Genomic DNA, 27,491 nt, shown 5'->3' with positions numbered 1-27,491 from the left:
GTCAGGACTGCTGTGCGTCTCCTCTACCAACAGCTGGCTGCAGCCTCACATCACAACACAACACAACACAACACAACACGAGCCCGAGATCTGAAGAATCCACATCCTGCGTGGACAAGAGGGGGGAGAGGAGGAAGAAAAGAGACACAGTGTAGGGATCCAAAGAGAAGGGTTGCAATGTTGGACATTTTCTCCACGTTCTTTTGAGAGCCAAAGGGCGGGCATTTGAGATTTGAGTCATCTTTTATAGCTGAACGACAGAGGAGACTTGAGCGAGAAGATAAGTTGGAATAGAGGAGTTGACAGTGGAAGGCTTCAGGATGATCTTGGGTAAGAGAGTATTGTTTTTCTCTCTCTTTCTCTTTGCTCTCATGGATGTGATTGTTTAGTTTGTGACTACACTGTGAGGAAAAAAAAAGTCTTCTTAAGAAATATAGCCTCATATTCAGGCTTAAAATTTGAGTGTGGTGAGACAATTCCACTTGTTTCCAAGGCTAATCAACTTGTTTCCAGAATTTTCTTGAATCAAATGTCAATTTTGTTGATAGGCTCATCTGCCTCATTCTGCCTTGTTGAAAAGTGGGATTATCTCATCGCTCTTTTCACCTGTTTTAAGAAAAAATGGATGTTAAAACTGAATATAAGACGGGTTCAGATGATTTTTTTAATGTTGCAGTGTATAATTACTGCACTCCATTTGCCTCCGAGCAGAAACTTTTGGTTGCGTGTCCTGCTCTTTTCAGTTTATCTTGTATTTATATACTTTCTCACAAGGTGGGCTGTGTATCTTCTGAAAACAGCAGCCCGGTCACTGATCTGATGTTTATGGATTGCCAGCGTGCAGTACAAGGGCTTCTCTCTCTCTCTGCTTGGGAAAGCTGTAGGATGGTATTTGTGAGGCTCCCACAGTCTCATTGCTGTTGTTCCTGCGTTTCATTCATGTAATGTTGATGCTAGCTTTCCATTCCCATCTATTACTGCGTTGATGTATCCTGCTGTGATCACCGTCACTATATAAAAGGTTTACAGTCAGTCCAACATGGGACTGGAGTCTTCCATTAACAAGGTGCCAAGCTCAGGGAGCCACGTTGCCTCACACATGCTCGCACTAGCCCAGTGCCGCACACACATATAAAACTATATGTGTGTGTGTGTGTGTGTGTGTGTATTTAAAGAGAGAGAGAAGAGACAAAAGAAAGATAAGGAGGTTGTGAGTGTTAGAGGAAACAATGCAAATGACTTTCATTAGTAAATTGTTCACCTTAATCCCAGTAAGGAAGGAGGACCCAGTCTGCAGTTATGGGGATTAAGGTGAACAAATACAAAACAGCTGCTAATTAAAATATTCTGATATGATAATACAATATAAATATTGCACATCAATATAAAATGCAAGGTGCTTCATTTTCATCTGTGGCGATAGAGTGAGAGAGAAATTTACAGTTACTGAACCGTACACTCAACCCAACACCCTGAAATCCTTACATTATATTTACATACAGGCAGAATAAGAGAGATTTCATGTACTCTTGCAAACCACATAACTTGAACACATCACCCCCTTTTTAGGCTCCCCGAAGGCTGGCATTTGCACCTCTTGATTATAAAGTCTAAGTACGGCGCATCACATGACCTTTCCTGTCAATTTCTCACAGATTTACCCGCTCCCAATGAGACTTCCTTCCTGTACTCTCCACTTGCAAGACTCCATGTCATTCTCCGCATTTAGGAGGAAAACAGATGAGACAGAGCCTTCTTCTAAAATGCCCACCCCCCTTTACCAGTGAGCCTCATCATCAAGCTTCATCAGGAAATCAGACACACGTTTAAATTCAGAGTCAAGGTCCGTTTATTCAGTAGAGTCCACAATAGAAGGCAATCCTCTCTTTTTGTCTGCCTCCCTGCAGTCTGCTATTGTGCCACCTCTCCGGCAGGATTTTAAAATCCATTCACGAGAGTGAACACAGGCGACCACATATGAATGTTATTTATATTTTTGTGACAAACCTGTTTATTTAAAGTGGTTCAGATACACAAAGTCGCTGTTGGAGGAAAACCTTAGTCATCCAAAATATTATATTTTCAGAAATCAGTAAGAACAGATGTGTTTTTAGTTTGACAACAATGTTTTGTTTCGTTTTTTTTTTTTTTTTTTTTTTTTTTTTGACATCTGATGGAAATTTGATGCATTTTCACAAACACAGGAGTTATAGACTTTCCTGAGCTCATGTGATCTTTCAGCCTGAGGTCAAAACGTCATGTTTTGACCTCACAACACTGACCTCTGAACAACGCAGAACATTGGAGTTACAAGGCTTTTATGACAACAGGGTCATTATAACAGATATGCAAATTAGACTTTACTTGCCTTGATTATTACTGCATTCTTCAGAAATCGTTTTATTATACTTAGCCTAATCCAGTTCAACTACACTGATTTTCAGCACCAAGCAGAATGTGACAGAAGTGTGTTAAAAGTTAAAAAAGAAAGAAAAAAAAACAAATTTGTGAATTACTCTAGCAGATGTATGTTTTATTTTGATCAAATAACTGAAGTGCAAATTGTCTGGATCATTTTCTCATCACTCTGTGTGACACACTACACAGCCAGTCTCTTAAATATCATTGCCTCACCGTTCTGTTTTCATCGAAGGCTTTTCAGCATTTTACTTTTTCAGTTTTCTATTTCAAACAAATTACTTTCAGTCTTAGTAAACTGCAATGACCCTGTTCTCTCTCCCTGTTTGTGTATGTGTGTTTACTGAACTGCATATTTAACTACTTTATTTTTGTGTTTGTTTGCTTGCTCTTATCCACGCTTCAAAACTTGCTGTGATCTCTCCTTGAGCTTGAGCTCTTGGTAATCCTTGTGCCTGGTGCAGAAGCTCTGACTCTGTGTCTATCAGACACTAAACGCGCTGACACACGATCCCAATAACATGGAGTGACGGTGTTCGCTACACTGTATTAGTTTCCCTTCGCTAAGTCAGAGATGTGCAGCCAGAGACCAAAATAGTGTCGATGATAGAGTGATGACAGTGATTGTGTTGACAAAGCAAAGATGGAAGGAGAGAGAGAGAGAGAGAGAGAGAGAGAGAGAGACGATGAAGATGATGTGAGTCAGTGCACATTTTGAGTACTGTGTGCGAGCGCTTATGCCCCCTGGTGAAAGTCTCTAACTTCCTCCTCTCCTCTCCTTGTTTCCTATCCTTTCCTTGTTCCCTCTGCTCTCCTTGTTTCTTTTCTCCTCTTCTCCCCTCTATTTGTTTCCTTTCTTCTCTCGTCTTCTCTCCTTTAGTTTCCGCTCCTCGTTTCCTCTTCTCTCATTTCCTTGTCTCCTTTCCTCTCCTGGTTTCCTCTCCTTTCCTCTTCTTGTTTCTTATCTTCTGTCCTGTCCTCTCCTTGGTTCCTTTCTTCTCTTCTCTTCTCTTCTCTTCTCTTCTCTTCTCTTCTCTTCTCTTCTCTTCTCTTCTCTTCTCTCACTCTTTCTTATCATCTCCTCTCCTTGTTTCCTCTCCACTCCTCCTCCATCAGCACCATCCTCTGTCTTCATTCTGTCCATCACTGACAAAATCTCTCCTCTCTCTGTCACTCCATCCTTCCTTCTCTTGAAATTCCTAACTTTTTTTTTTCTTAGACTGAGAGTAGAAATCCAAACATGTCTACATAATCAGCAGTGGCGTATGAAATAAATGTGCTAAAGCTGGCTCACCTCCCTTGGTGCAGGGCTGTGTGGAAAGCAGTTTAGTAACTCCTGTGTGATTTTATGATAAATATTTCAGAACCAAAAGTTTGAAGTCTTTATTTATTTAGAAATGGGCGCAAAGTCCTCAGTCAGCACCATAAAAAAAGTTCCTGGCTTGCGTCACTGTTCACTGAACCAATATAAGTAGGCTAGTCCATAAATGTGTGCGTGACTGACTGTGTGTGTGTGTGTGTGTGTGTGTGTGTGTGTGTGTGTGTGTGTGCACCAGTGTAAGACCCAGAACACACATAAAAATCTCACCACACATCAATGTCCTCCAAAGGAAACACAGGTGCATGTGTCCCTGATAAACAACCTGACCTTTAAATCGAGGCAGCGCACTGAGGGATGAAAAGTATTGACATTTAAAGTGGAGAAACCCGCTTGTCATTCTGTATGTTTGACAAACTGACACACAGCACATGTGTCTGCGAGGCCTGACGCTCTATTACCCACAACAAAGCCAGTAGCCAGCGCAGGCGGGGGGACGGGAGAAGGTCACATTTCTTCAGAGGTTTCCGTTTATCACGCATGTCATTTCATTTCTTGGTCTTGTGGTTACTGAAGGAGTCGGCAGGGCAGAGCGGCTGCACACGAAGTGGGCTTTGTTGTTATGGATCCAAAACAAAATGACTGTAATTTTCTAGTCGCTGTGGAGCTGGCTGTAGGTTTTTGAAGCCTTCACAAAAAGAATCCATCATAACAAGCCACTTGGTCTCATATTCTCATCGTCTTCAGATAGATAGATCGATAGATAGAGAGAGAGAGGGTAGGGATGTAACAGCTCAATAAACCCACAGCTCGGTTTGTGTTGCGGTTTTTGGGTCACCATTTGAGTTTCGGTTTGGTTTGCTTTGTACATCAGGGAGAAAAAAAACACTACCTTTCCTCATGTTTTCTGTATTTTGTTTTATTTGCAAAAATAACTTTTTTTCATTCAGACATTTGGAATAACAACATTAAATCAACAAATATTATTTCAAAGGCAAATGTCTACTTAGACTATTTAACACATTGTATTGTGTACAGTTCGCTTTTACACCGCAAATAAAACAGATAGAAGAAGCCCTGGAAGAAGTGAAACTGCACTGAGAACAAGTGGCATTATCGCAGCCTGCTGGAAGATTTTTCCACTTGTTTTAAGAAAAGTTGGAGATTTATTGCAGTGTTGCCCTTTCTTGTCTTAAAGATATATGTTGACCTCAGCTGAGCCACCAACCTGACTTTAACCCGGCATAAACCTCGCGTGTGGCCTCAATAAAATCCCCCCTCAAAAAAAGACTGTATAACTAGACATTTCCCCTTAGACATAAATCACCTCTTTTCTCTGAAAACACAGCCTGTAATCATCCATCACGTCTCCTCCTGCTAAAAAAAAGGATGAGCTATATGTAGTTCAGCTGCGTGCATCTTGCTTTTGTTCTATTTTGATTTTTTTTCTTTTTACTGTGGACCAGGCAACAATTGCCTTTGTGTGCCTTCCATTGTAAAAACCCATAAGGAGGTGCACCTGTCTACTGTGTGGTCCTGTGCCATTGTTTTGCATGTATGTGTGTGTGTTTGTGTGTCTTGTTGCGTGTAGCCATTGTCTTTATGAGTATGTGTGTGCGCCCTCTTGGACATAAGCACTTGTGTGTTTGCATGTTTGCGTGTGTATCTTCAATGCTCAGGTTTCCATGCGTCAATATCTGCAGCGTTCTTCCCGTTCCCAGCAGGTGTGTAAATGGTTTGACAAGCATAATAATAAAGTGAGGCAGGGCTGTCGGTAGTGTTGACATCGTAGATCCCTTAATGGCTCTCACTCTGCTCTGTGCGGTTTCTCTGCTCTGTGTGCTGTGTTCGCCTGTATCTTCACTACATCATGAAAATGGTAAGATAAAAGAGAAAGTCAGCAGCCTGATTCATAATGTTCCAACATTTACCTGGAGAGACACAGCCTGAGAGGAGCTGCAGAGAACGGAGACACTTGTGGGCTTTTATGTGAAAGGAAGCCCTCGAGGACACGGGTTAGCGTTGACACAGGGGACTTAATAGACTGTGGCTGAGTTGAACCAACAAGGATTAAGCCTAAACCTGGATTAAAGTTGATCTATTAATCCTGCCCCAAACTTTAAACCTAGTTTATAAATACCCAGGGTTAAATTTAAATCTTCCATTTAAATCGTGGTTGTATTGATGTAATGTAAACCAGCCTCTGAGGCGGTGTAAAAACATGAAAATGGCAGCATATTTGAGGTGCACGGAGCAAAAAGAAAGAAAGAAAGATTTCCTCACAGGAAAATGAATGACAAACTCATGAGGCTTGACTTTTCGACCAACTCGATTAAAAGAATTCTCTTAAAATAAGAGAAGTTGCTTTGACATGACGTTGCTGGAGAGTTGGCCAGCGTAGAGAAAATGACAGTATGGCTGCAAAATAAGTGTTTTCATTAAATGAAATTGTTATCTGTAAGAGAGCATACATGATTCTCTGTCCAGTCCCTAGAAATGGTTTATGTTTTGTTAAATCACCCTAGAATTCAATATGGGTGATAAACTCTCACAGATTATTTTCCTAACCTGGAGATTTGTTAATCTGAGTTTACATTTAAGTGGTGCAACTCAGCTCAATTTTATAACCTAGATTTAGTCATTTCAAACCCAGATTTACTAAACTTTGATTACCCCTAATCCTAGATTAGTTTAATCCTTCCACATATATTAATCCTTTTTGCTGCAACCCAGACTATGTTTCGTATTTTTATGTTTATATCCAGTGACTCGACTATCTATCTTTGTCTAGCAATAGTATCACCATTAAGGTCAATACAATGTGTCACTGTCTTCCTTCTGTATTGCATGCAGAAATGTGTGCACCAGAGAGACACGCACGCTCATGTGCACACACACACACACACACACACACACACACACACACACACACACACACACACACACACACACAAACCCCGGATGGTTTTTTGCTGCCTCTTCTCACTGTATAATGTGTGACTCATGTATTCCTGTCAAGTCTGCTCAGTGGCGGTGACCTGCATTAAGCCCTGGCTTGCTTACATATGTGTGTGTGCGCACATTACACACACATACACCCACACACACAAACTGACAGCACACTGACCACAACATTCAGTGTAAACACACGCATCAAAAGTACCACAGAGGACCAATACACACACAAAACAACACCATGCCACAGAGGATTGCTGTGTGTGTTGATGGCGAGCCACACTCAGAACATCAATGAGCACAAAGACTAAATAGCCCCCAGAAATGTCGGCAAGTAATTCAAAGACAGAATATCAAAGATTCTTTTGCACATTTCCAGAGTGCATGTGACACTCAAAGGTGAACTCTAATCTCATGCAGGTAAAAGAGGTTGCACTGACTGGATTGCTCTCACAGCTGTGACGATGTAAACAGGAGGATTTTCGTGGTCCAGCTGTGTGGGTTGTGGCTCCCTTCGCCAGTCACCAGATGGTGTTTCTTCTGTACATTAACCTGCGGGTTAACGCAGCTCTTTACCTCCTGTGGTCACCTTGGACTCACCTCAAAACATGCAGTCTGCCTTCTCCCTCCCCCTCCTCCATCGCCTCCCCTCTCATTCTACCTCATCTCCCCTCCGCTCCACTAGTTCCACTCAGCCCCATTGCCATTACCTCTCACCAACACCCTCTTTGTTCCTTATTTTCAGTTCCTTTCCACCCATCATCCGCGTGCTCTCACAGCTACCGTATCTCTAAATCATCATCAGATACAACCGGCTTGGAGAACGCAGAACACAAATGGCTCCAGACATTTATTGCGGGTGTATGAGTGGACAGATTTTGGTCTTAAGGACGAATTTTGTTAGCAAAAAAAAAAAAATGCTGACAAAAATCCAAATGACAAAAATAACACCATGACATTATAATGAGTTTTTTGTTGAAGTGACGGTGGTGCAAAATCTGCAGGGGGAGGAAACAAAAGTCTTCATTTACTGCAATTACTGCATGAAATCAGAGATCAGAGCTGCAGAAAGAGTAGCTGTCCTTATCTCAAGAGCAATGGATAAAAGCACCACACACGCACGAAACAAACACACACTTTGAGTGAGCAAGGACTTGTGAGGGTACTTTAGGAGATGGCATTTAAACGTGGCCACTGGGGTGCAGAGCATCTATCATTAAAGCAGAGTGGAAACTGAAATCAGCTGTATGTTCTTCTTCAACAGCAAGCTGCAACACACTCTTCACTGTGCTGCCCAGAACAGACCCAGGCCACCATAATATTCATCATAACCAAGCCTATGATGTGCTTCCACACGTCATACCAGTATTCACTAACCATATCAGAGGTCTTTGAGTCACCCCTTATAGAGCATGATTCATCCAAACTACAAAAGTTTGTGTATCTGTATGTGAGTGTGTTGATGTTGTTTACCCCCTGCTTAGGTTGAAATAGCTGCCTTTGACTTGAGGGTAAGCTAGGCTGCAGTAAATTGGATTTCATGCTCAGTCTTTCACAGTAGCAGTATGCGACACTAAGACAGAACCATCTTCCCCCTGCAATGATGACAAAGTTAGCACTGTGCATCTGTAAAGGGTAAAACCCCAAACACAAGTACATTGCTCTACATTTACACAACATGCATTATAAATTATATAACTCGTGATTTAATGCACAGAGAACTTGTTTCAATGTCACATCTGCCTGCAAGAACAAACTAACAATCCAGCATTTCTGCCACAAGACTGAAAAGTAAAGTGGCCATAAATCTTCCTGATGGATGATACATGCCTGTGATCGTCGTCACAGTAAAGATGGCAATCATCTGTCACCAAATGCTTGTCGCTATTATATCATTTGGGCACTTTTCTCCTCCACCTTGGCCTACGCACAGACATCTGGGGCGAAGACAAATGAAACTCCAGTGGATCCAGCAGCAGCCAGCAGGGTAACAGACCTGCTGCCACCACAGACCTGCCCCCTCTCAGCTGTGCATCTCCAGAGCTGCAGTGACAGCAAGAGGGTTTTTGTCAGGGGAGGCTGGTTAATCCGCCATAGCTCATTTCAGTTTCGTCTGTGCACAGCAGCCCATTTAGATGCAGATGTGAGCAGGCTCACATCATGTGCGCAGCCAATGCTCTGAGTGCGGAGCTGAGGGGATGGGGACTAAATCTGGCTGCATTTCTCAATGGGACCCTGCAGTGCTGCTGCCCTAATCAGGCTTCATTTTGGGGGACGGCATGACACCCCATCCCACCCCCATCCCAACCCCCCTCCCTTCCCTTTCCTCCTGGTCCCACGAATCACAAGGATGGAGACAGGGAGGGAATACTGAAAGGCACCAGCACCATCACTGACATTGACATTACCTCTGTGATCATTAAATCTAAATTGGCTAAATGAATTGCCAATTTGAGGGGTCACAGCATATGGGTGCGCGTGTGCCTGTGTGTGCATTCTGGTTGTCTGAAATCTAGTGTGACGAGTCTGTCTCTTGTTTTCTTTAATTTTTTTTCTCTCTCTTTCCACATCTCTTCGTCCCCGTCCAACTACCCCTCTCTCTCTCTCTCTTACAATCTATGTAAAATTCAATAAGCTATTACATCGGCATTGATCTTTTTCTCACCCAAACATTTGCATTAGAAAAAAAGGCAATAAGATGAGGGAGTGGGTGAGCCCGAGCTGTCTGTTCATTTTAGTGTAGAGATGGAGCAAGAGATGGGGAGGTCTGGATTTATAGAGTTTGGCAGCGCTTTAACACTTTAACGCTCCTCAGAATGTGTGCAATCAATGCTCTCTCTCCTGCATGCCATCCGTCGAGGAGTCTCGGTGTTCACTTATCTGATGTCATTGTAAATCACTCAGGAAGATGGTAGGTCAGGGGATGTTGCTGCAACACTCACACAATGCATCAGACTGCTGTGGGATAGCGATAGAGGATACGGAAAAAAATGTGTCTGCTTTAAGTACATCAGCCTGTTATGAGTGTCTGCACTGTAAATGCAAATTAATAAGTGGTAGCAGACAGGGTTTGACCTTTAAATTGTAATGTGGTGTAAAATGAGCTGCAGATTGACCAGAAGCGTGACAGGAATATGCTTCAGTAACCAAGGAGAGAGCACAGCAACAATATCCTTCACCCTGAAGACCCAGTCTTTACTCGCTTACTTGTCCTCTGTTGACACATTGTTACCTCATTTGCTTAAGCAAGTGATTAACTGAGCCAAACACATTTTTCACTCTGATATTTATAGCGTTGACACAAAGACTGACACCATATAGCAGCTAAATGCTGAAAGTGTGTTAGTATTTGTCACATTTGTAAATACTGAAGTAAAACAGTCCTGGACTACGAATACTTCAAAAAACCTTGAAAAAATAATATACAAATGAATGTCTTAACATGTGTGAACATGTGTGAATACACAGAAATGAACTGCGTATGTACAAATGAACTCTAGATTGTATCTTTGACCAAATTTTGTCACGCTATTACTTACATCTATCCCTCCATGATGTTGACTGATCACATCATGTTTTAAATGTTGGTACAAACTAAGGTGTGTGGTTACCACTGGTTTTGCTGTCGGCACAAACCTCGCTGCGGTTGGTTTACCGAGGTGATAATGGCCACCATGTGAGCCGCAGGATTCCTGGCATGTCTTAAGGACATTTAAAGAGATCCATCTCTCCCATCCCCACCACAGGACGTTCCTCTCCCCTCCCTACCATCCACACTCCCTCCTCTCTCGCTGCTTTTGCAAAAGCAGCCACACGCAGACGAGGACAGCTGAGCTTCAGCTGCTGCAGCCTTCCAAGCAAGGAGAGGGTCTGACAAGGAAAACCAGAGGGAAAGACTTTCCCCCTCTATTTCTCATCCTGACAGCACATTCTTAATGTCTCCCCTACTGTCAATGAAAGGAGCTTCCTCTCCTAAAATAGCTTTCTCGTACACCGGTTTTGACAAGTGGCCAATTTTTCTTTTCAAATGTAACAAATTTGTTAAGTAGTCATCACAAAACGGCAGCAATAAGGGATGACAATGGCAGATAATCTCAGGAGAAAAGATTATACAAATTCTCTGCATACTGAGATTGGGCCTCAAGCACCCTGCTGGTTTTTACACTAAGGAGAAGAATAGCCATGTGAGGCAGGGGAGGAATGGAGAGAGCACAAGCAAAACACAAAGAGACGAAGGAGGAACAAAACAGCCAGAAGGACTGCACCGGAGTGGCGAGAAGTAGGGATGAGGGATACAGAGGCAGGCAGACAGGAAAGGGGACCATGAAATGGGGATTGAAAGTGAGGCTTGGTGCGAGAGAGAGAGAGAGACAGGGACTGGAGAAAAGGCTGATATCTGCAGCGCCCCAGCTGTGAGGCTTAAGGAGCTTAGCCTTCCTGCCCATCACAGAAGACTCCTCAAGTGCAGGCATTCACCACTGCTTAGCTGCCACTGAGAGAGAAAGTGAGCAGGAGAAACAGTGAGCGAAGGTTGGGGGGTTTCAGTGTGGGAAACTGATGCAGAAGATGACGCTGCTGCTGGTTTGATGTCTGTGCTTGTTCTGTCACTCAGAGAACCTCGGCTCGGTGGAAATATTTTATGAGAAGAAGTGGCTGTCGGGTGGAATCTTCCCTCTCACTAACTTGTGAAATGGTCTGAGTTTCTGATTGAGAAAGAAGGCTTTCGACAAGGGATGACACCGTACCAGAATTTTAGCAGCTGATACCAAAACCAGAGAAATTACGCAATTCTCGATACCCAATTTGATACCACAGGAAAAAAGAAAAATAATTCAGCACACAGTCCTTTACCTAAAAACTTGGAAGAAGCATTAAAAAAATCGAAAGAAATTCAGTATGTCGAGTACTTAAACATATGGGCTACAATATGAGTTACAAGTGCAAATTTTGTAGCCTGTGGCCTTTAAGAAAACAAAGCAAGCCAACAAAACGCTAATTTCAGATTACAGCATTGTTCTGCCGTAACAATAAATCCAGTGGTATGACTGTCTGCTCTCATTTTCAGTCACAGTCCTGTAAGCATGATGGCAACTTTCAATATTTAAATGTGCGCTATGCAAAATTACTGAGGGTTGATGTAAGTGTGGACCCTTTAGACTCGACTGACAAAATCATATGGAATAAGCGTGTAAATTATCAGTCGGTCCCATCATGAACCATGCACACTCAACCATCAAATTATGTCTTATTCCACATTTTTTTGTCTGTTCAGTCTAAATGACGTCGCTTAAACTGGAATTTCGCATAGTGTGGCTTTAAACATGATCACATTAGAAGAACAATACTGATGTTGCTGTGTCGACGTTACAATACTAATACTATCGTCTTTAAAATTTCGGTATCGACTTGGTGCCTAAGTGTTGATTCTTGTGACATCCCTGTTTCCAACTCATTCGGTCTGTGCAGAAGCAGAAGCACGGTCACAACACCAACTCTTTATCTGTTGTGCAATGTATGAGGCTACACAGAGGCACATCAGTAGTCAACTGGAAAACCTACTGTCTACCATGCATTGTGCACTCAGAATAATTTCTCTCGCTCTCTCTCTCTCTCTCTCTTTCTCGCTCTCTCTCTCTCTCCCTCTCTCACTCTTTCTCTTATTTCCCTGTGTATGCATGTACCTCAGGAAGTGTAAACCGACCAGGGCCGGTTCCTGCCTTCCTCAGGAGCCCTACTGTCATTCCACCCCCACTGGACATGAAGCCCTTCCTCCAGTTCCCCCTGGAGACACCTCACCCAGCCAGCATTGGCCTCTTCCACAACTTCAATACAGTGAGTGCTTACATGCATACATGCACATAAGCATGAATGCACATGTGCGCACACACAAAACACAGCTGTCAGTCTGTCTGGGATGGATCATCGCCTTGTCTTACTTAATAGAAGACAGTAATGGCATTCAGTTGTGGTTTGGATGTGCCTCCCTCTGAGCTGCGACGGGTGATAAAGTGCTGCAGATTTATGTAATCCAAATTGATAAGCTGACAAGTGTTTGCTTTTCGATCGGCCAGAGCGAGTTTCAGCATAACTGAGAAAATGCCCTGCTGAGTGTTTTGCTGCAATAAAATGAGTTACGGCTAATCAATTGTATAAGAGCCACAGGCTGTGTTCTCTGCAGTCAGCATTTTCGGCAGCTCCTTCTCATTTCCAGATTGGGTTTCATGTGAAGGTCAGTGTGGGAACAAACAGGGATGCACGTGCACCATACACGCGCACATATAAACAAACCCACACACACACCTTCATCGACCTCATCTACATGTATCCAGGCAGAATAACCCTCCCACAAGTTAATGATTCATCCCATTAGACTGAGGACATTTAGTGAGGCCGCTCCTCTGCCAGAGAACCTGGATCCAAATCACCTTCTACTGCACAGTAATAATCGAAGCGAGCCAACAACACCACTGTCATCCCGTGAGTGAAGGATGCAGCTCTACGTGGTTGTTATTTGAAGTGGCCAGCCATGTTTAGCCCAATCATCTCTGGAGGTTGCCTGTTCAGGGACTTAAAGGACGCAGGGAAGGGCAGACGGATAAAAACACACTCATTATTATGATTGTTGTCTCAAATCCACTTATTTTTCCAGTTTTGGGGGCGAAACTTTTGTGCCCATGTCCATAGATTATTACTGAGCTATTTAGGGACCTTACATCAGGCCTGCCTCACCTGCTTTATGGGTAATTGCCAGACACTTTACATCCTCCAGAGTATGGCTCTGCGTTAAGACATAAGCAGCATGGCGGGGTAATGTGTGGGCGGAAGGAGAGAATGAGCTTCTGCTGCTCCGTCAATTTGTAAAGCTAGATAGATGTAAAGCTAGGGAGGCGATTCTTTTTCCTAGAAGTTAAAAATGTAATGTGTTAACTGCCACATATCATTGGTTTCTCATTCAGCCCATCAATTTGGGAATGAAATATGACTTTAAACCAATTAAATTAATCTAAAATTGATCTCGGAATGATCTCACACCACAGAGACTGGGATTGTGAAAACAGTGTGCAGCAAGAACATGTGAGCCACAGTGTGAATGGCTTGTGCAATAAAAGTGTCCCTGTTTGGGGGCGGAGGGAGTGAAACAACAGACAAAAAGTGGACTAACAGGTTAATGAGGTTGTAACTGCAGGGAGGTTTGATGTGTGAAAAAGAGCTCAGAGCAGGTGGTCAAACAGAGGCAGAGAGACACATACACACACTCACACACACACACTCGGTAAAGGCAGAGAGCAAGACAGACATGGCTAAGCACAACCAGCAATAACAGAATGGGTGCATAGGTGAGTAGATCCATCTTGTTTCTATGTACACACACTCACACACACACATACACCTACACAAACATTTGCACACATACAGAAACACGTGCACTCACACTTGCACCCACACACAGCACCGTGTTGGCATAGAAACTCTTAACAAGGATGTGGCATTTTAACACGTCTCAGGAACATTTTGACAACACATACGTGTTACTTTTCAACCCAGCATGAGCTAATTACAATGTGTGTTGTGTTTCGAAATACACTGTCATTAGTGCCACTGTCACTAACATGTGGAAAAGTAATAAAAGTGTGTGTGCAGACGTTTTTAAAAATGACACATGGGCCTGCTTTCAAGTGTGCAAAATCCAAATGTAAAAAAAAAAAACACATGAATGAATAAATAAATGAATCAGTTGATAGATAAATAAATAAATAAATAGATATGCACAAATTCGCTCGATCTGTAGGTCTCCGTATTAAAGAGACAAAACACAAGAGAGGGCGCATGGAAATTGTTTGAGAGGAGAGTAAAAGAAAACGGAAAAAAAAAAAATCAGGTTAAAGCGGAAGTCTATAAATATTTGTAACAATGTATTCAAATATAGTTTAAGTTTTCAGACCAATTATGCCTCTCCCCTGGTGATTGGAGCTTGAGAGTGTAAACAGTCTTTCATTTGGCACTGTGCATTCATAATCTAAGCAAGAGATGAGAGGCTGAGTAAAAGCCGCAGAGTACTTCGGGCTGCTTAATGAGGGCAACACCCAGCATTGTGGTTGCCAATCCTGGCCAAGGGGTCAGGCTCACACGAGGCCGCTCGGGTCTCCTCAGACTATGTAGTAAACATTTCCCAAATGAGGGACGTGGCATATATCTGTTTACAAAGTAGAAATGCATAACAATGCACAATCCAACACTTTGTTGTGGCCTGATGTTAGCTGATATTCAGTGCTGCATTACTGATATTATGATAATGTGTTAGTGCTGTTCATTCAAAATGAGCCGGCCTATGAACTGATGTTCTAGATCAGATCATTTTAGTTAGCAATCAAAAATGTTAGTAATATGAACAACCTTATGAATAAATCCATGAATGTTAGTAGTCCATACTCTTTCCCATACTTCCATTATGTTAAAACTGTCGGTAACATTTGTTTACATAACCCTAGCACTGTTCTTTATATTTACTGTTTCGACTGTTTTAATTGCTTATTGGTGTCTCTGTGTGTTTGTGTTCCATTTGTTTCTCCCTGCTGAATCTTATTGCTTTTGTAGCTGCAATAAAGTTCAATAAAGATCACCATGGTTCACTATATATTTTCGCTTTTACGAACCTGTTATATGTAAATGTATGTATATTGTTTTGTGCAATACTGTAGTTTGATGTTTTGGATAGGGGAGAACTGCAGCTCGAAAAAGTACTCATATTTGGAGATAAAGAGTCTGTAATTAGGCCCCTCTAACCCCGCCATGAATTAAAGCGTTTGAACAGCACCCAAGAACGCAGACACAGACAGCAGCACCAGCTGCTGCTGAGAAAACACACACCCTCCTGTCCACATCAATCAGGGCTCTCTCTTCAATTCTCCCTTCTCCACGCTTTACATTTTTCCCATTCCGGCTTTCTTGTCTCTCTCCATTTCTCCTTGTCATTCACCTAAATTTTTTTTTTGCCTGTAACGCCTCTCTCATTCTGCCTGTCATTCACTTTCCCACTTCAAGTTCCCCTTTAAATGGACTGCAGATCCGGAAAACCTTGACCTCTGACTTCTTTCTGATCAGACAAAGCGTCTGTGGCACTAATTTTAAATGTGACCTCTAGCTTCTCTCTTATCAGATGGACCCTATCCAGAAGGCAGTGATGACCCACACCTTTGGCCCACCAATGGTGAAAACTAAGCGACCGATAATCTCCTGCAATGTGTGTCAAATACGCTTCAATTCAGAGGTACGTGTGCATGAATAGTCAACATAAAGGGTTTAGAACTGCAGATATTGCCGCAGCAGTGTTTGTTTCTCAATTAATATCCTTATAATTGGATAGCAAATGCTTGCCCGGAGGACCAGAGCCTTGCACCTGTACTCCAGTCACATCAAATCATGATCTAAATGAAAGTTAGCGGGGGTGATTGACTGCACTGCTGGAGCAGGTGAGAACTTGGTCTGCAGTTTCTCAGCTCCACTTTTAGCCCCTGGAGATAGGAAAAAGGGCGGAGGGGGGTATACAGAGCAAGAGAAAACCCCTTACTTAATTTACATCACTGTCACTGTCCGGCACCCTGCACTGTTTTGATGCCATTTCCCAGAAAGGAACCATCAAAGTGCAGCTGTGTACTAAGATTTTGTCAGGCTGAGCTGTGTGGCTGGGCTGTCGGTCATACCTCAGGAACTGGTACTGAGGCTGAAGGGTGTGAGATCTGTGAGGGCAACAGGGGAATGAACTACAACTAATACAAGCTTGTCCCAAAAGTTCCTCAAACTTCACGCTGATAAAGCACATTTTCAGCGTTTCAAACTTGACAAGAGGGCACAACGCCAGAAACGAGGCAGACAGACTGAAATTGAAGAGGACAGAAAAGGTGAAACTTGAGAGGAACAGTTTTACGTGTCCCCATTAAGAGGCAGCAGTGTTAACTCAAGTTTTACGGCTGAAAAACAAATAACTCATAACGTGCACGTCCAAGCTTAGCTACTAGATGACCAACATGATATATACAAGAGTGTCTGTGTGTGTTTGCCAGGGATCCATGTGGTATAAAGGTAGAACATTTATCCGTATATTCCCCAGTCAAGTAGTGACTGAAAGGCATACATCATCTAAGTCTAGGCTATTTACTTCTGTATCTTTGAGTGCATCTGTGTAAATGAAGCATGTTGGACTACATGACTATACTGACTCTGTACTCTGGATAAAAACCTCACAGAGAAAAACAACAACAAATTATTTCTACACAGCCCGGTAAATTATTTGTTCCCTGTGCAGAATTTGTTTTACAATGCAAAGGCTACCAAACAACAGCACCTGCTCGTATAAAAAGAGCTTTCAGGCAGGCAAAAGCTCTGTGTTTATGGCCTACTATATGTTGTGCCTTCTAAGCCAAACACGAGTCAAATTAAACACAAATTTGATATACAATCTCGCCTAAAAATATAAATGCATTCCAATAACGAAGTGCTGAATGCTCTTCCGCTAAATGCAGCAAGGTGTTAAGGACAGAGGCAGCGAGTCATCTGAAACTTGTGCAACACTGCCCTGTTCTCTCTGCGGGGGGCCGCTTAAGAATATCTGCCCCCTATAACTCCACTCGCCCGGCCCGCACCGTCTCACATGTTCTATGTTTGGGTGGCCTTAACATACAAGCCTGCATGAATATTTGTGTCTATTGAATGTGTTTGTATAGAAGATGTATGACTGCGTATGTGTGTGTGTGTGTGTGTGTGTGTGTGTGTGTGTGTGTGTGTGTGTGTGTGTGTGTGTGTGTGTGTGTGTGTGTGTGTGAAATAGTTTTATTTGTGTTGTTTTTAGTTAACGGAAATAAAAATAAATGTTAGACTTTTGAAAAAACTAAGACAAACTGAACCAATATTGTGTACTTATAAAACTAACTAAAATAAAATAAAAATATACACAAAATATCTTTAGTTTTAGTCTACACTTCAAGCATAAGGAGGCTTTGGTGCTGATGTTTATTGAGACCAAGATGTCTACATGACTGTGAGTCTGTTGCCTTGTGTTTGTATTGTGACACAAAAATTAAAAACTAAATAATAATAAGACCCAATGAAAAATACAAAATGATAATAACTCTGGTGCATACGTGCATGTGTGTGACATGTGTGTATGTCTGCATGTGAGTGTCTGTGGTACACTGCTAGCTTGTATTATGCAACGTGATGTCTTCTAACGTCGAGCCACCTGTTTGTCTTACCTCCTGTTTGCCTGTTTGAGAGTCCCGGTCTGCATCTGCTCTGCCGCAGCTCTACAGCACTTTCCACAGTAACCTGAGAGACTGGGAGCTGAAGGCATGGTGGACATTCTTTAATAATGAAAGAATGCTCTGCTTACAGTTCAGTACTTGGCTTACCCGCTGCGCCTGAGAAGTGCTGCAGTTTAAAAACAGTTAGGCAGATGGACGCTCTTATTGCCTCGCACTCTACCGCATTATTTCTCATCAAGTCTCTCACAGGTCAAAATAAAATATATTAATTTGTCCAGCGAAGGTTTAATGTCAGAGTAGTGTCCATTTTCTATTCAAATGCTCAAGCAGTTTCAACACATGAAGGGCACACAGCATGAGAGGGACATCGATTGATGGTGGCCATGCAGTAGCAAGTGCTTCACACTGCTACTAGACTGTAGCCCCACATGTCGTAAATATAAGATTGCAATTCATTTCAGGCCACAGAGGACAGATTAGCCTGCCAGTGTTCTGCTCAGCTCTGCTGCAAGGCTGACGTCACACCATGCTGCATTAACCATCGTCACCACTGCAGTACCAGAATACTGGACACCTCTCTCTCTCTGTCTCTCTCCCTCCAGTCCCTCTGTTTCAGTCTTTCTCGTTTCAGGCTTCTCTTTTCCAGGCCTACTGCAGGCCCTGCTTCATTCATAGCCTCTTTGCTTGGCAAGTTACGTTGCTCACCATTTTCCTCACCAGTTTTCCCGTTTCTGCTTCTCCCTCTGTGGGGTGTATCATCTGTCCTTTGCTCCTCTCCTTCTTCCTCCTTCCCACCCCCTCTTCCTTTCCCTCTCTGCTGCCTGTAGCCTTGTACAGTAGATTTGGCTGCTAGACCAGCTCTCTCTGGCTTCTGTGCTTTTGTCGCTTTATAGATAAAACATCAAAGCACATCCTGCTTAGAGAGAAAAGGATTTCAGGGACATTCTCTTGCACCCATTTTCTCCCTCTTAAATCTTTTCTCTGCTTCTTCATTCATCTTAATCCCCCCTTTCCACAGCCTCTCTTCCCAGCTTTTCTCAGTCCATTTCACCTGCTCTCCTGAACACCATTTCTACTTTATCATTATTCATTTTTCCTCTTTAACTCCAGGGACTTCAAAGATCTCCTTTACCTTCCTCCATTTAATCGCTTTTCTCTCCTTTTGTCTCAGTCCCACCCTCTGCTGTTCTTCCAGTCTGCTGTCAAGCCTTTTATGCTCAAATTGATAGTTGACCTTCATTGATTCCTCAAAACCTGATAGTGAAGGTCAGGAGGAGAACGGAAGTATCAAAGCTCAGAGGAGGGGGAAAAAAGGGAGACGCAGGAAGGGAGAGGAAAACTGCAGAGGAGGAGGGAAATAACACAACGAGAGGCAAGACTGCAAAGAGAGGAGGATAGAGCATCGAGTATTTCTCTCTTTATGCGTCCCTTTGGAACGCTTGGCTGTGATTAGTTCATGTGTTTGTAGGGCTTCCTCTCTTTCATGTCTAATCGCGGGGCTTTGGGGAACAGCAGTCTATGACCCTCACAGGAGTTGGGTTACACATGCGGAGCTATATCTGCCTCTCTGTCATCACCAATCAGGGCTAGGGCTATATGGGTAACTCTGTCATCGGCAGTTAATGCCTGGGGCTTACAGAGGCATCCCTGACATGTCCCGGTGGCTGTTTTACCTCGCTGATGCATCCCAACCCGGCAAGACCCCCCTCCGATCTATCACGCGCTTAATGTGGGGCCCTCAGCCTTGCTATTAACACAACAAAACTATCTAATCCCAACAGGTCCATGCTTGTGGACACACACAATCAAACACGCTGTCTTGTTTTATTGCATTACTCAGGAGCTTTTTTGGACTATATTCACTCCCTAACCCCTTGCTCTCTGCTTATGATGCAATTTAATTTGATTTTAATGAGAGCAAACACATTAAAATATCCATGCACATGCATATCTGTACTCAGAGGGTAACACACAGTTTCACTGTGGTCCCAGGTGGACACCTTAACTCTGGCCAATGCATGTTTAACCTTCACATGTAACTCTTAACCCATTACACTGATCTAACCGTAACCCTTACTGACCCTGACCCTGCAAAAGGCTCTCACAACTTCTGAACTCTTATCAGTCCTCATGGGCATAATAAGTGCATGCAGACACACACACACACACACACATTCATAACACAATTTCCTCTTGATTTAATGCATTGCAGTCAACTGTCACTGGTCCCCCACAGCCCTCCGGCCTATTTTAGATAATCCTACCACTCAATAATCATCATCAGCTCAGCAGGCTAGCTCAGTGATTACGCCTCTAGTGAACGAAGACAAGAACGTTCTGGAGGCCAAGTCTTCCCCCGACTTCCCAGACTCATCAGAGTCTCGCACCCCTGAGCCTTCGCCTCAGCAGGCATTTAATGCACCAGAAAAGCAGTGATGTAAAAATATATTTCACAGTTTGTAATTACTGGATCATGTTTGGGGACAAGGAAGTAATGTTTGCAGTTGTGGATTAAGTGGAACATTAGTTGACAGCGCAAAACCCAGTTCTCTATCCTCTAGGCTACTGGTGCAAAGAGTAAACAGCAAAACACATGTATGAAATGAGTGCAGAGTGATGTTTCACACAGAGCTGCTGTGATAGTTGATTAGGTGGATGCTCTCGTAAGTTGATGGGTAGATTACTAAGGAGAAAGTGGATATACTCTCCTATATATTCAAATGGATTTTTGGTTGCTGGGTGGGTATACTTTAAAGTAACAGATAAAGATGTGTATATACAGTGTGTACCTGTGTATACACCCGACTACACCACCACTTTCACATTTTGAAGAAGACATTTGGAAGTTTGACACGTTTAATTCATCTTTAGTAAGATTTCCCAATTGGCCTTAGTTCAAAATGGTTTGAAATGAGGTTGTGTAGAGTAATTTTTTGGGGGTAGTTACTGACTAGGACCATCAGAGGTCTGACTAGAGTTATACTTGCATGTGTTCAGTGATGAACCTCTCCCTTCTGATGAACAATCTTGGCAACTGCAAGCAATACTTACAAATTAAAATGCTTCTGCAGACAAACATGCCAATACAAAGCTATCCAGAGGGGAAGTCAGTATGCAAGCGCAGGGCTCATTTGACACTCCAGTGGAATCTGCTTAGACAAATCCACCCCACAGAGCAGGTTGAGTTTACCTCACTGACCCAACTGGCTTTCTGACTGACACTTACATGGTAATCAACAAGAAGTGGGCACTTAGGATGCATGGCATGGTGTAAAAAAATGAGATATGTGAGATATGGTGTTAAAATAACAACAAGGGTTCACTGGTGACCTGTGGCTTGTTTATGTTTTGTTTGCACATTGCCACGTTTCTCATGTGTACGGTTTGGTAGAATTGTCTTACAGCAAGCCAAGTGGCAAACACCCATGGAGTTATGAATATTAAAGCTGTGATCTCATGTACAGTAGATTCATTATTGGCAATTTCACAGCTGAACATGGAGAGAGACAGGAGAGGGCTGATAGAAGGGGGCTGACATGTGAGAGAGGTCCCAAAACAGATTGAAACAGATACACAGCATGCATAAATCAAGCTAGCATGTAAAAATAAATGTATTGCACAACAATAGTACACACACAGATATACTAGATATATAAAATGTATACAATTTATTTCAGTCTCGTAGTCTCTTTTTATTTATTGTGTTGATGTCCATTTGTACTCTGTTTTTTATGTGAACACTGACCACAAAACAAATTTCCCCTAGTGGGACAATAAAGATAACCTTGAACCTTGAAGCTTAATATATTCTGTATCTGCTGGTTCCAGCGCTACAGCGCTACAACATGTTCATACTGAGTTAAAGTATCAAACCCAAGGTGCCACTGTTTTATGGCTGTACCATTACATCAAATACAAAATATCCAGATGTGCATCATTTTATACACATTTCCCTGTAATTCAGCAGGACATATTTGGCATCTTTGGAAACCTTGGGGAGCAAAGCTTGGCTGCACAGCATGCCTTTGTAATAGTGAACCCAATGATGGGACTGTCAGAGTTGCAGAGTTTTATTCAGATTACATGTAAACATGTAATTACATGTAAACATGTGATCTGAATTGCATGTTTTTCTGCCAGAGCCAGGCAGAGGCCCACTATAAGGGGAACCGCCATGCTCGGAGGGTGAAGGGCATCGAAACATCCAAGACAGCTCGTCCTCAAGATGGTGACAAGCAACACCCTCCCCCCACTGGCTCACCCTCACCACCAGGCCCCTCGCCATCCAGCCCTGAGCCTGACCCTAGCAAACAGGGTAAGTATCACTTGTGCCATGAGATGCTGCACACACACACACACACACACACACACACACAGTGACCTGTCTCAAAATGGCACACATGCTGCTCTCACCAGGGAAAGCGTAGACATGTCTTCATGTTGGGGACAGCTGAGGGACAGAAAGTAGTGTTTGCGCCTACTAAGCAACGTCTCTGTCAGCACAGCTTCGTGTCGTAGACTCCCGTCCTCACGTTTGGCAAACACAGATTAAAATGCCATAAAACCTGTCAACAACTACAGCACAACCTGACCACACACAGTGGTTCAGTTGAAATACAAGATACTGAATGCACCATTTTATCAGACCATGCAGTTCATCTCAGCAGGAAAATTATCCAACATCATTATTATTTTAATGATCTGCATGAATCCCTCTGCTCATTATAGACTCTACAGACTCAGGATTTCCTCATGTCATTCTATGTTGAGCTCTACGCTGACTTAATTTTCAACAGTAGGCCTATAAAAAGTACAACACTGTGCCAAAGAACCTCTTTTAGCTGTCTAAACCCTGGTTTGGCCATCACTGCTGTCACTCCTCACCTGAATCCAGATGGAGCAGCAGCAGCTGTGTGGTTCAAGCACAGCACTGGTGCTGGAAGACCAGCAGCATTATTTTCACACATTATCATCCTGTTCTGCAGTGTTCAATGGGCTGATGTGTGCATGAGAACCTATTTCCCACATATTATTCACTAACCTAGAACTCTGTGCTGTTTACAGATGACACCCAATCCTGTCCCAGCTCTAATGAGTCACCTTTGACCCCCAGCCCCCTCCCAACACCCACACTGACCTCAGCAGACGCAGAGTGTCCTCTCCTGCCCTCCCTCAGCACGCCTTTGGCATCCTCTCCTTCCCCTTCCCCTGCCCTCAGCATCCCCCCTGGGGATCCAACAGTGGCTGGCCCTGCTGACACCCCGTCCCCGGCCCCCAGCCCTTCTTCAGGAGAGTCTGAGGAGGAGAAAGCCAAGAAACTTCTCTATTGCTCCTTGTGCAAAGTAGCTGTTAATTCCCTTTCTCAGCTGGAGGCACATAACAAAGGTAAGGCTCCCATTCCAATGAAGAACCAGTGGATATGAATCCTATGGGCACAATTTGTTTGTGCACGGTTATTTGTGAGCACATCAGGAGCACATCTTGAGGGAGGAAGACCTTTTGAGACTACATTTTACAGTTTACACCATCAGAAGCAATTTCAGAAACCTTGGAGCATGGCTCTCTAGCAGGAACGCTGCAGTATTTATTTGAGAACGAACCTAGGTGCATTACTGCCACTTAGTGGTGAGAATATTGGATTGAACTCTATGCTTATCCCACACTAAAGATTTTCACATTTGACTGATGTCATTACAGGAATTGGGACTGGATGATATGTCCATATTAGATCAATATTGTGATATGAGACTAGATATCATCTGGGAGTTTGTAATACGAAGATATGGTCTAAGTGTTATCTTTCTGTGATATTAAAGGCAGCATCATCATAGCTTGAGGCAATTTTCTGAACTTATTAGACTTTTCCAGATACTCTGTTATTTACGTGTCCTCCTTGGTCATCATATCGACATGACTAATGGTTGTTTATTAGAACTACCTGTGTGTAAGTATCTTATGAAAGCACTAACAAGTTATCCTTTCAGTGTCATCTCAATATTGATATTGTGGTATTTGGCCCAAGACATCACAATATTTTATTTTGCCCATATCACCCAGCCCTAATTCGGATTATGTAACTACTCTCTCTTATACTGTGTTATTAGCAAAACAATTGTGGGAAAAAAATCTTTGATGCTAAAGGTCTATACTTTGCTATTAGCACTTGTACTATATTGACCTCAGTTAACAACCTGGATTAAATGTTTTAATTTATTGTTCCTAGGTACCAAACACAAAACAATTCTAGAGGCGCGGAGTGGATTGGGACCTATCAAAGCTTACCCACGTCTGGGTCCTAAACCCAGCCCAGAGCAGGGAGGGGCGCTGTCCTCTGACCTTAATACTCAGGAACGCACCTTCCACTGTGAGATTTGCAATGTTAGGGTCAACTCAGAGCTGCAGCTTAAACAGGTGAGAAGTCCACAGAATCAGAACAGTGACTAATGAATACTGAGCCATTAATATCATCAAACTGAAAGCCCTGCATTGATGCCCTTACAATCTAAATATGTACCTCTGCCCCTCCTTTTCTCATTTACACTATAGCATATATCTAGTCGGAGGCATCGGGATGGAGTTGCAGGGAAACCCAATCCTCTTCTCAGTCGGCACAAGAAACGCACAGACTTTATGGTATACATACTCAATATTTTCCTCTCTATTAGCATTAACCTTCTTTCTTTATATTCTTTAAGATAATAAGAATTATTCTTGTTTCAAAATCATTTTAGATTTTTTTTCTCTGTCTTCTTTCCTTAATATCTATTTCTGATATTTGTTTCAGTCTTCCCTGACTTTCTCAAAGGAAGTTCCAAAAACTCTGGGCGCTGGACTCTTACCAAATCCTTTGGCTGTTGCTGCAGCAATGGCAGCTGCCGCCTCATCAAATCAACTGGCACTACGTGCTCCTGGCCCGACCTCCCACCCTCACCCCCATCACCATCTCCTACAGGGCACGCCCCTCAGCCTGTTACGGCCCGCCCCTGGGCCAATTCGCACCACACACGGGCCAATCCTCTTCACTCCATACTGATGGTGATAGAATGAGGACAATCAGGAAGAAGCACACTGTGAAGCAGTGGTCTGTAACCATGTGCATCTGTAGTTGCTGTTTTGTTATAATGAAAACCCACATACACGACTCTCTGCTGCACACGGCTGCAGACCACTGCTGTGATGTAAACAGGGAGAACCAGTGATAATCAATAAATTTCAGACATTTTACAGATGTGAGACTGTATGCCCTTCCACATTTCCCAGTTTCACTTTCATCACTTAGCTATCTGCCAGCTATTGGATGGACTCTCTGCAGTTGGTCTGAAAAGGAATTAAAGGTACACCACAGCCATTGTTGTCTTCCTGTCAAGCATGGACTTTGTCAAAAATCCTCCAATCTGCAACTGACTAAATATCTTCATCTAATATGTACTCCATTTAACTCATTCAAAGCCCTACCTCTTTCATCTTTTTTCCTGTGTCCAGCTCATCTCTGCAATGGTTCACTACATACCCAAAGCATCAATCAAAAACATGCCAACTGGGTTAGACATAGTAGCTGCCTCTGATGTTGACTGGTATCATACTATAGCTGTCACAGTATAGTGGATCTTACAACTACTTAGCTCTGTTTTGTGGCCTGAATACCATAAGGCACTGATAATTTCAGTATCTAAACTGTTGTTTGAGTTTCTAGACTTGCTACTGTATCCTCCCTGCAGCTCCGGGCACAGGTTTATTGATACTGTACTGTAAGTCTCAAGGATCAGAGTATGACTATCTAATCAAGAAATGATGGGTGAAGGATGCTGGTCTATATTAATCTCTGTGCAAGAGGAAGAGAAAGTTGGTGGAGAAAAGCAAGAGGTCAAAAAATACCCTGTGGCTTTAAGCAGACATTTACAGATGCATGTATGCACAAAAACAAACCCATTCATCATATGATTAATACACAATTGGGATTGCAAGGGGGATTTAATTGCTGCTGGGGCTCCATGCAGCTATCAGCATTTAGGGCCACGATCTTAGGGTGGAAGAGAGAGAAGATGTGAAGAAACAAATGAGATGGACAAACTGAGCTGAGTATATTTCTCTGTTGACAACCAAGATGTAACTGCCACTAGTCGAATCATTCTCCTAAGCATTCCTCAAATTTCTCCTCTAATTGTCACTGACAACAAACATTGCCAGTATACTAAAGATAAACGTCTGACAAAGCACATGAGCAATGATAATGCTTCCATGGTGATTATTCTACACGTAAATGACTTTCAAGACATTAAAATGTTGAGTCACCTCTTTTTTTCAGCCGCACATTAACTGCACAGTCCAACAAAAGGCCTTAGTGTCTTAATGGGAACGTTTCAACACTGTGAGCACACAGGGGCGATGACAGCGCTGCAGGTATTTGCAGTGACATTAACATACATTTTGATTAAACATATTTTTGTTTTGACAGCAGTGAGCCCATATAGCAGGAGTGTGGTAAACACTGGGATGAAAGACACCAGCATATGTTACAGAGGGAAGAATAAGGACCACGCACACAAATGTGTTTCACTTTCATGATTACATCACAAGCAGTGATGAATAGATGTATGCAAAAAAAAATAAAATAAAATAAAACAAGACAACATTTTTTTTTAATAGTATTATAGGCGTGTAGCGGGACAAATGATGACTTTCCGAACAGGGAAATGACCTGACTTTGTTGTGTTTATCTGCTCAGCCTCGTGTACTCCAGCCCTTCCTGACTCTTGAACTAATCCAGTGAACACTGTTGTGACGGGTGTGGTGGCCTGATGTCATTTAACTCTTATAGTTCGTGAAATATTAGGGGGGGGTTATAGGAAATGGGAACTGTAGCAATACTTACAGCACTTCCTGCTAACTTCTCAAACTGCAATAAAAAAAGGGGAAATACTAAAGAATTAATAGTTATTTAGGGAAAAGTGTACTGAATTATTATTGTATATGTAGATTATTATTTAAAAAAAGTGAGAGAAAAGACATAACTGTTGGAGCTTCCTTATTGTTGAATAAATAAATTAAATAAATTGTATATAAAATCATTAAACTAAACGTTTATGGTTGTAATCAATGTTGCTTGGTAATTTCATTATAAATTTTATTCCATTTTGCATTTTGTAGTGATTACCACTGGTTATGTTTGCTATTCTGTGATACACTCTACATATAGGCCTATGCAAGTTTTACATCACACAAAAAAATAATCCAAACATATGATCTGGTCCACGTGCTCTACCCACATACATAATGTTTAAATATACAGACATAGGCATTAAAACAACTTGTGAGTAGAGGTTGAGTTAATGTTGTGGTGTGCGTGTGTGTGTGTGTGTGTGTGTGTGTGTGTGTGCGTACATAGTGATGTTGGGGTGGGGGAGTGTGTGTGTGTGTGTGTGTGTGTGTGTGTGTGTGGGTGGGTGGGTGGGGGGGTGGGGGGGGGGGGGGGGGGGGGGTTAGTTAATAATTATTTAGGTCAGGAAATAAAATTTAAAAAAAAAATCTCTGCCTGAAATGGG

At 42.6% G+C, this 27,491-nt stretch overlaps 1 protein-coding gene across 2 annotated transcripts; it reads left to right on the top strand.

Annotated features, from left to right (window-relative positions):
- On the top strand, positions 1 to 26,964 carry LOC115359975 (zinc finger protein 385A-like). Of its 2 annotated transcripts, XM_030052689.1 has the most exons (8): positions 1 to 330; positions 12,378 to 12,523; positions 15,849 to 15,959; positions 22,090 to 22,264; positions 23,014 to 23,334; positions 24,173 to 24,360; positions 24,496 to 24,582; positions 24,734 to 26,964. In XM_030052689.1, exons 1-8 carry the CDS (start codon positions 321 to 323, stop codon positions 24,980 to 24,982), a joined length of 1,287 nt encoding a protein of 428 aa, XP_029908549.1. In that variant the 5' UTR covers positions 1 to 320; the 3' UTR covers positions 24,983 to 26,964. The 2 variants fall into 2 exon arrangements, with proteins under 2 accessions (XP_029908549.1, XP_029908550.1); XM_030052690.1 differs by lacking the exons at positions 1 to 330; positions 12,378 to 12,523 and adding an exon at positions 13,989 to 14,028.
- The last annotated feature ends 527 nt before the right edge of the window (positions 26,965 to 27,491 follow it).

Source organism: Myripristis murdjan, chromosome 5, assembly GCF_902150065.1.
Source record: "Myripristis murdjan chromosome 5, fMyrMur1.1, whole genome shotgun sequence".
Taxonomy (NCBI): Eukaryota; Metazoa; Chordata; class Actinopteri; order Holocentriformes; family Holocentridae; genus Myripristis; species Myripristis murdjan.
The sequence above is the reverse complement of the archived record's forward strand: the minus strand, read 5'-3'. Positions and strand labels throughout refer to the sequence as shown.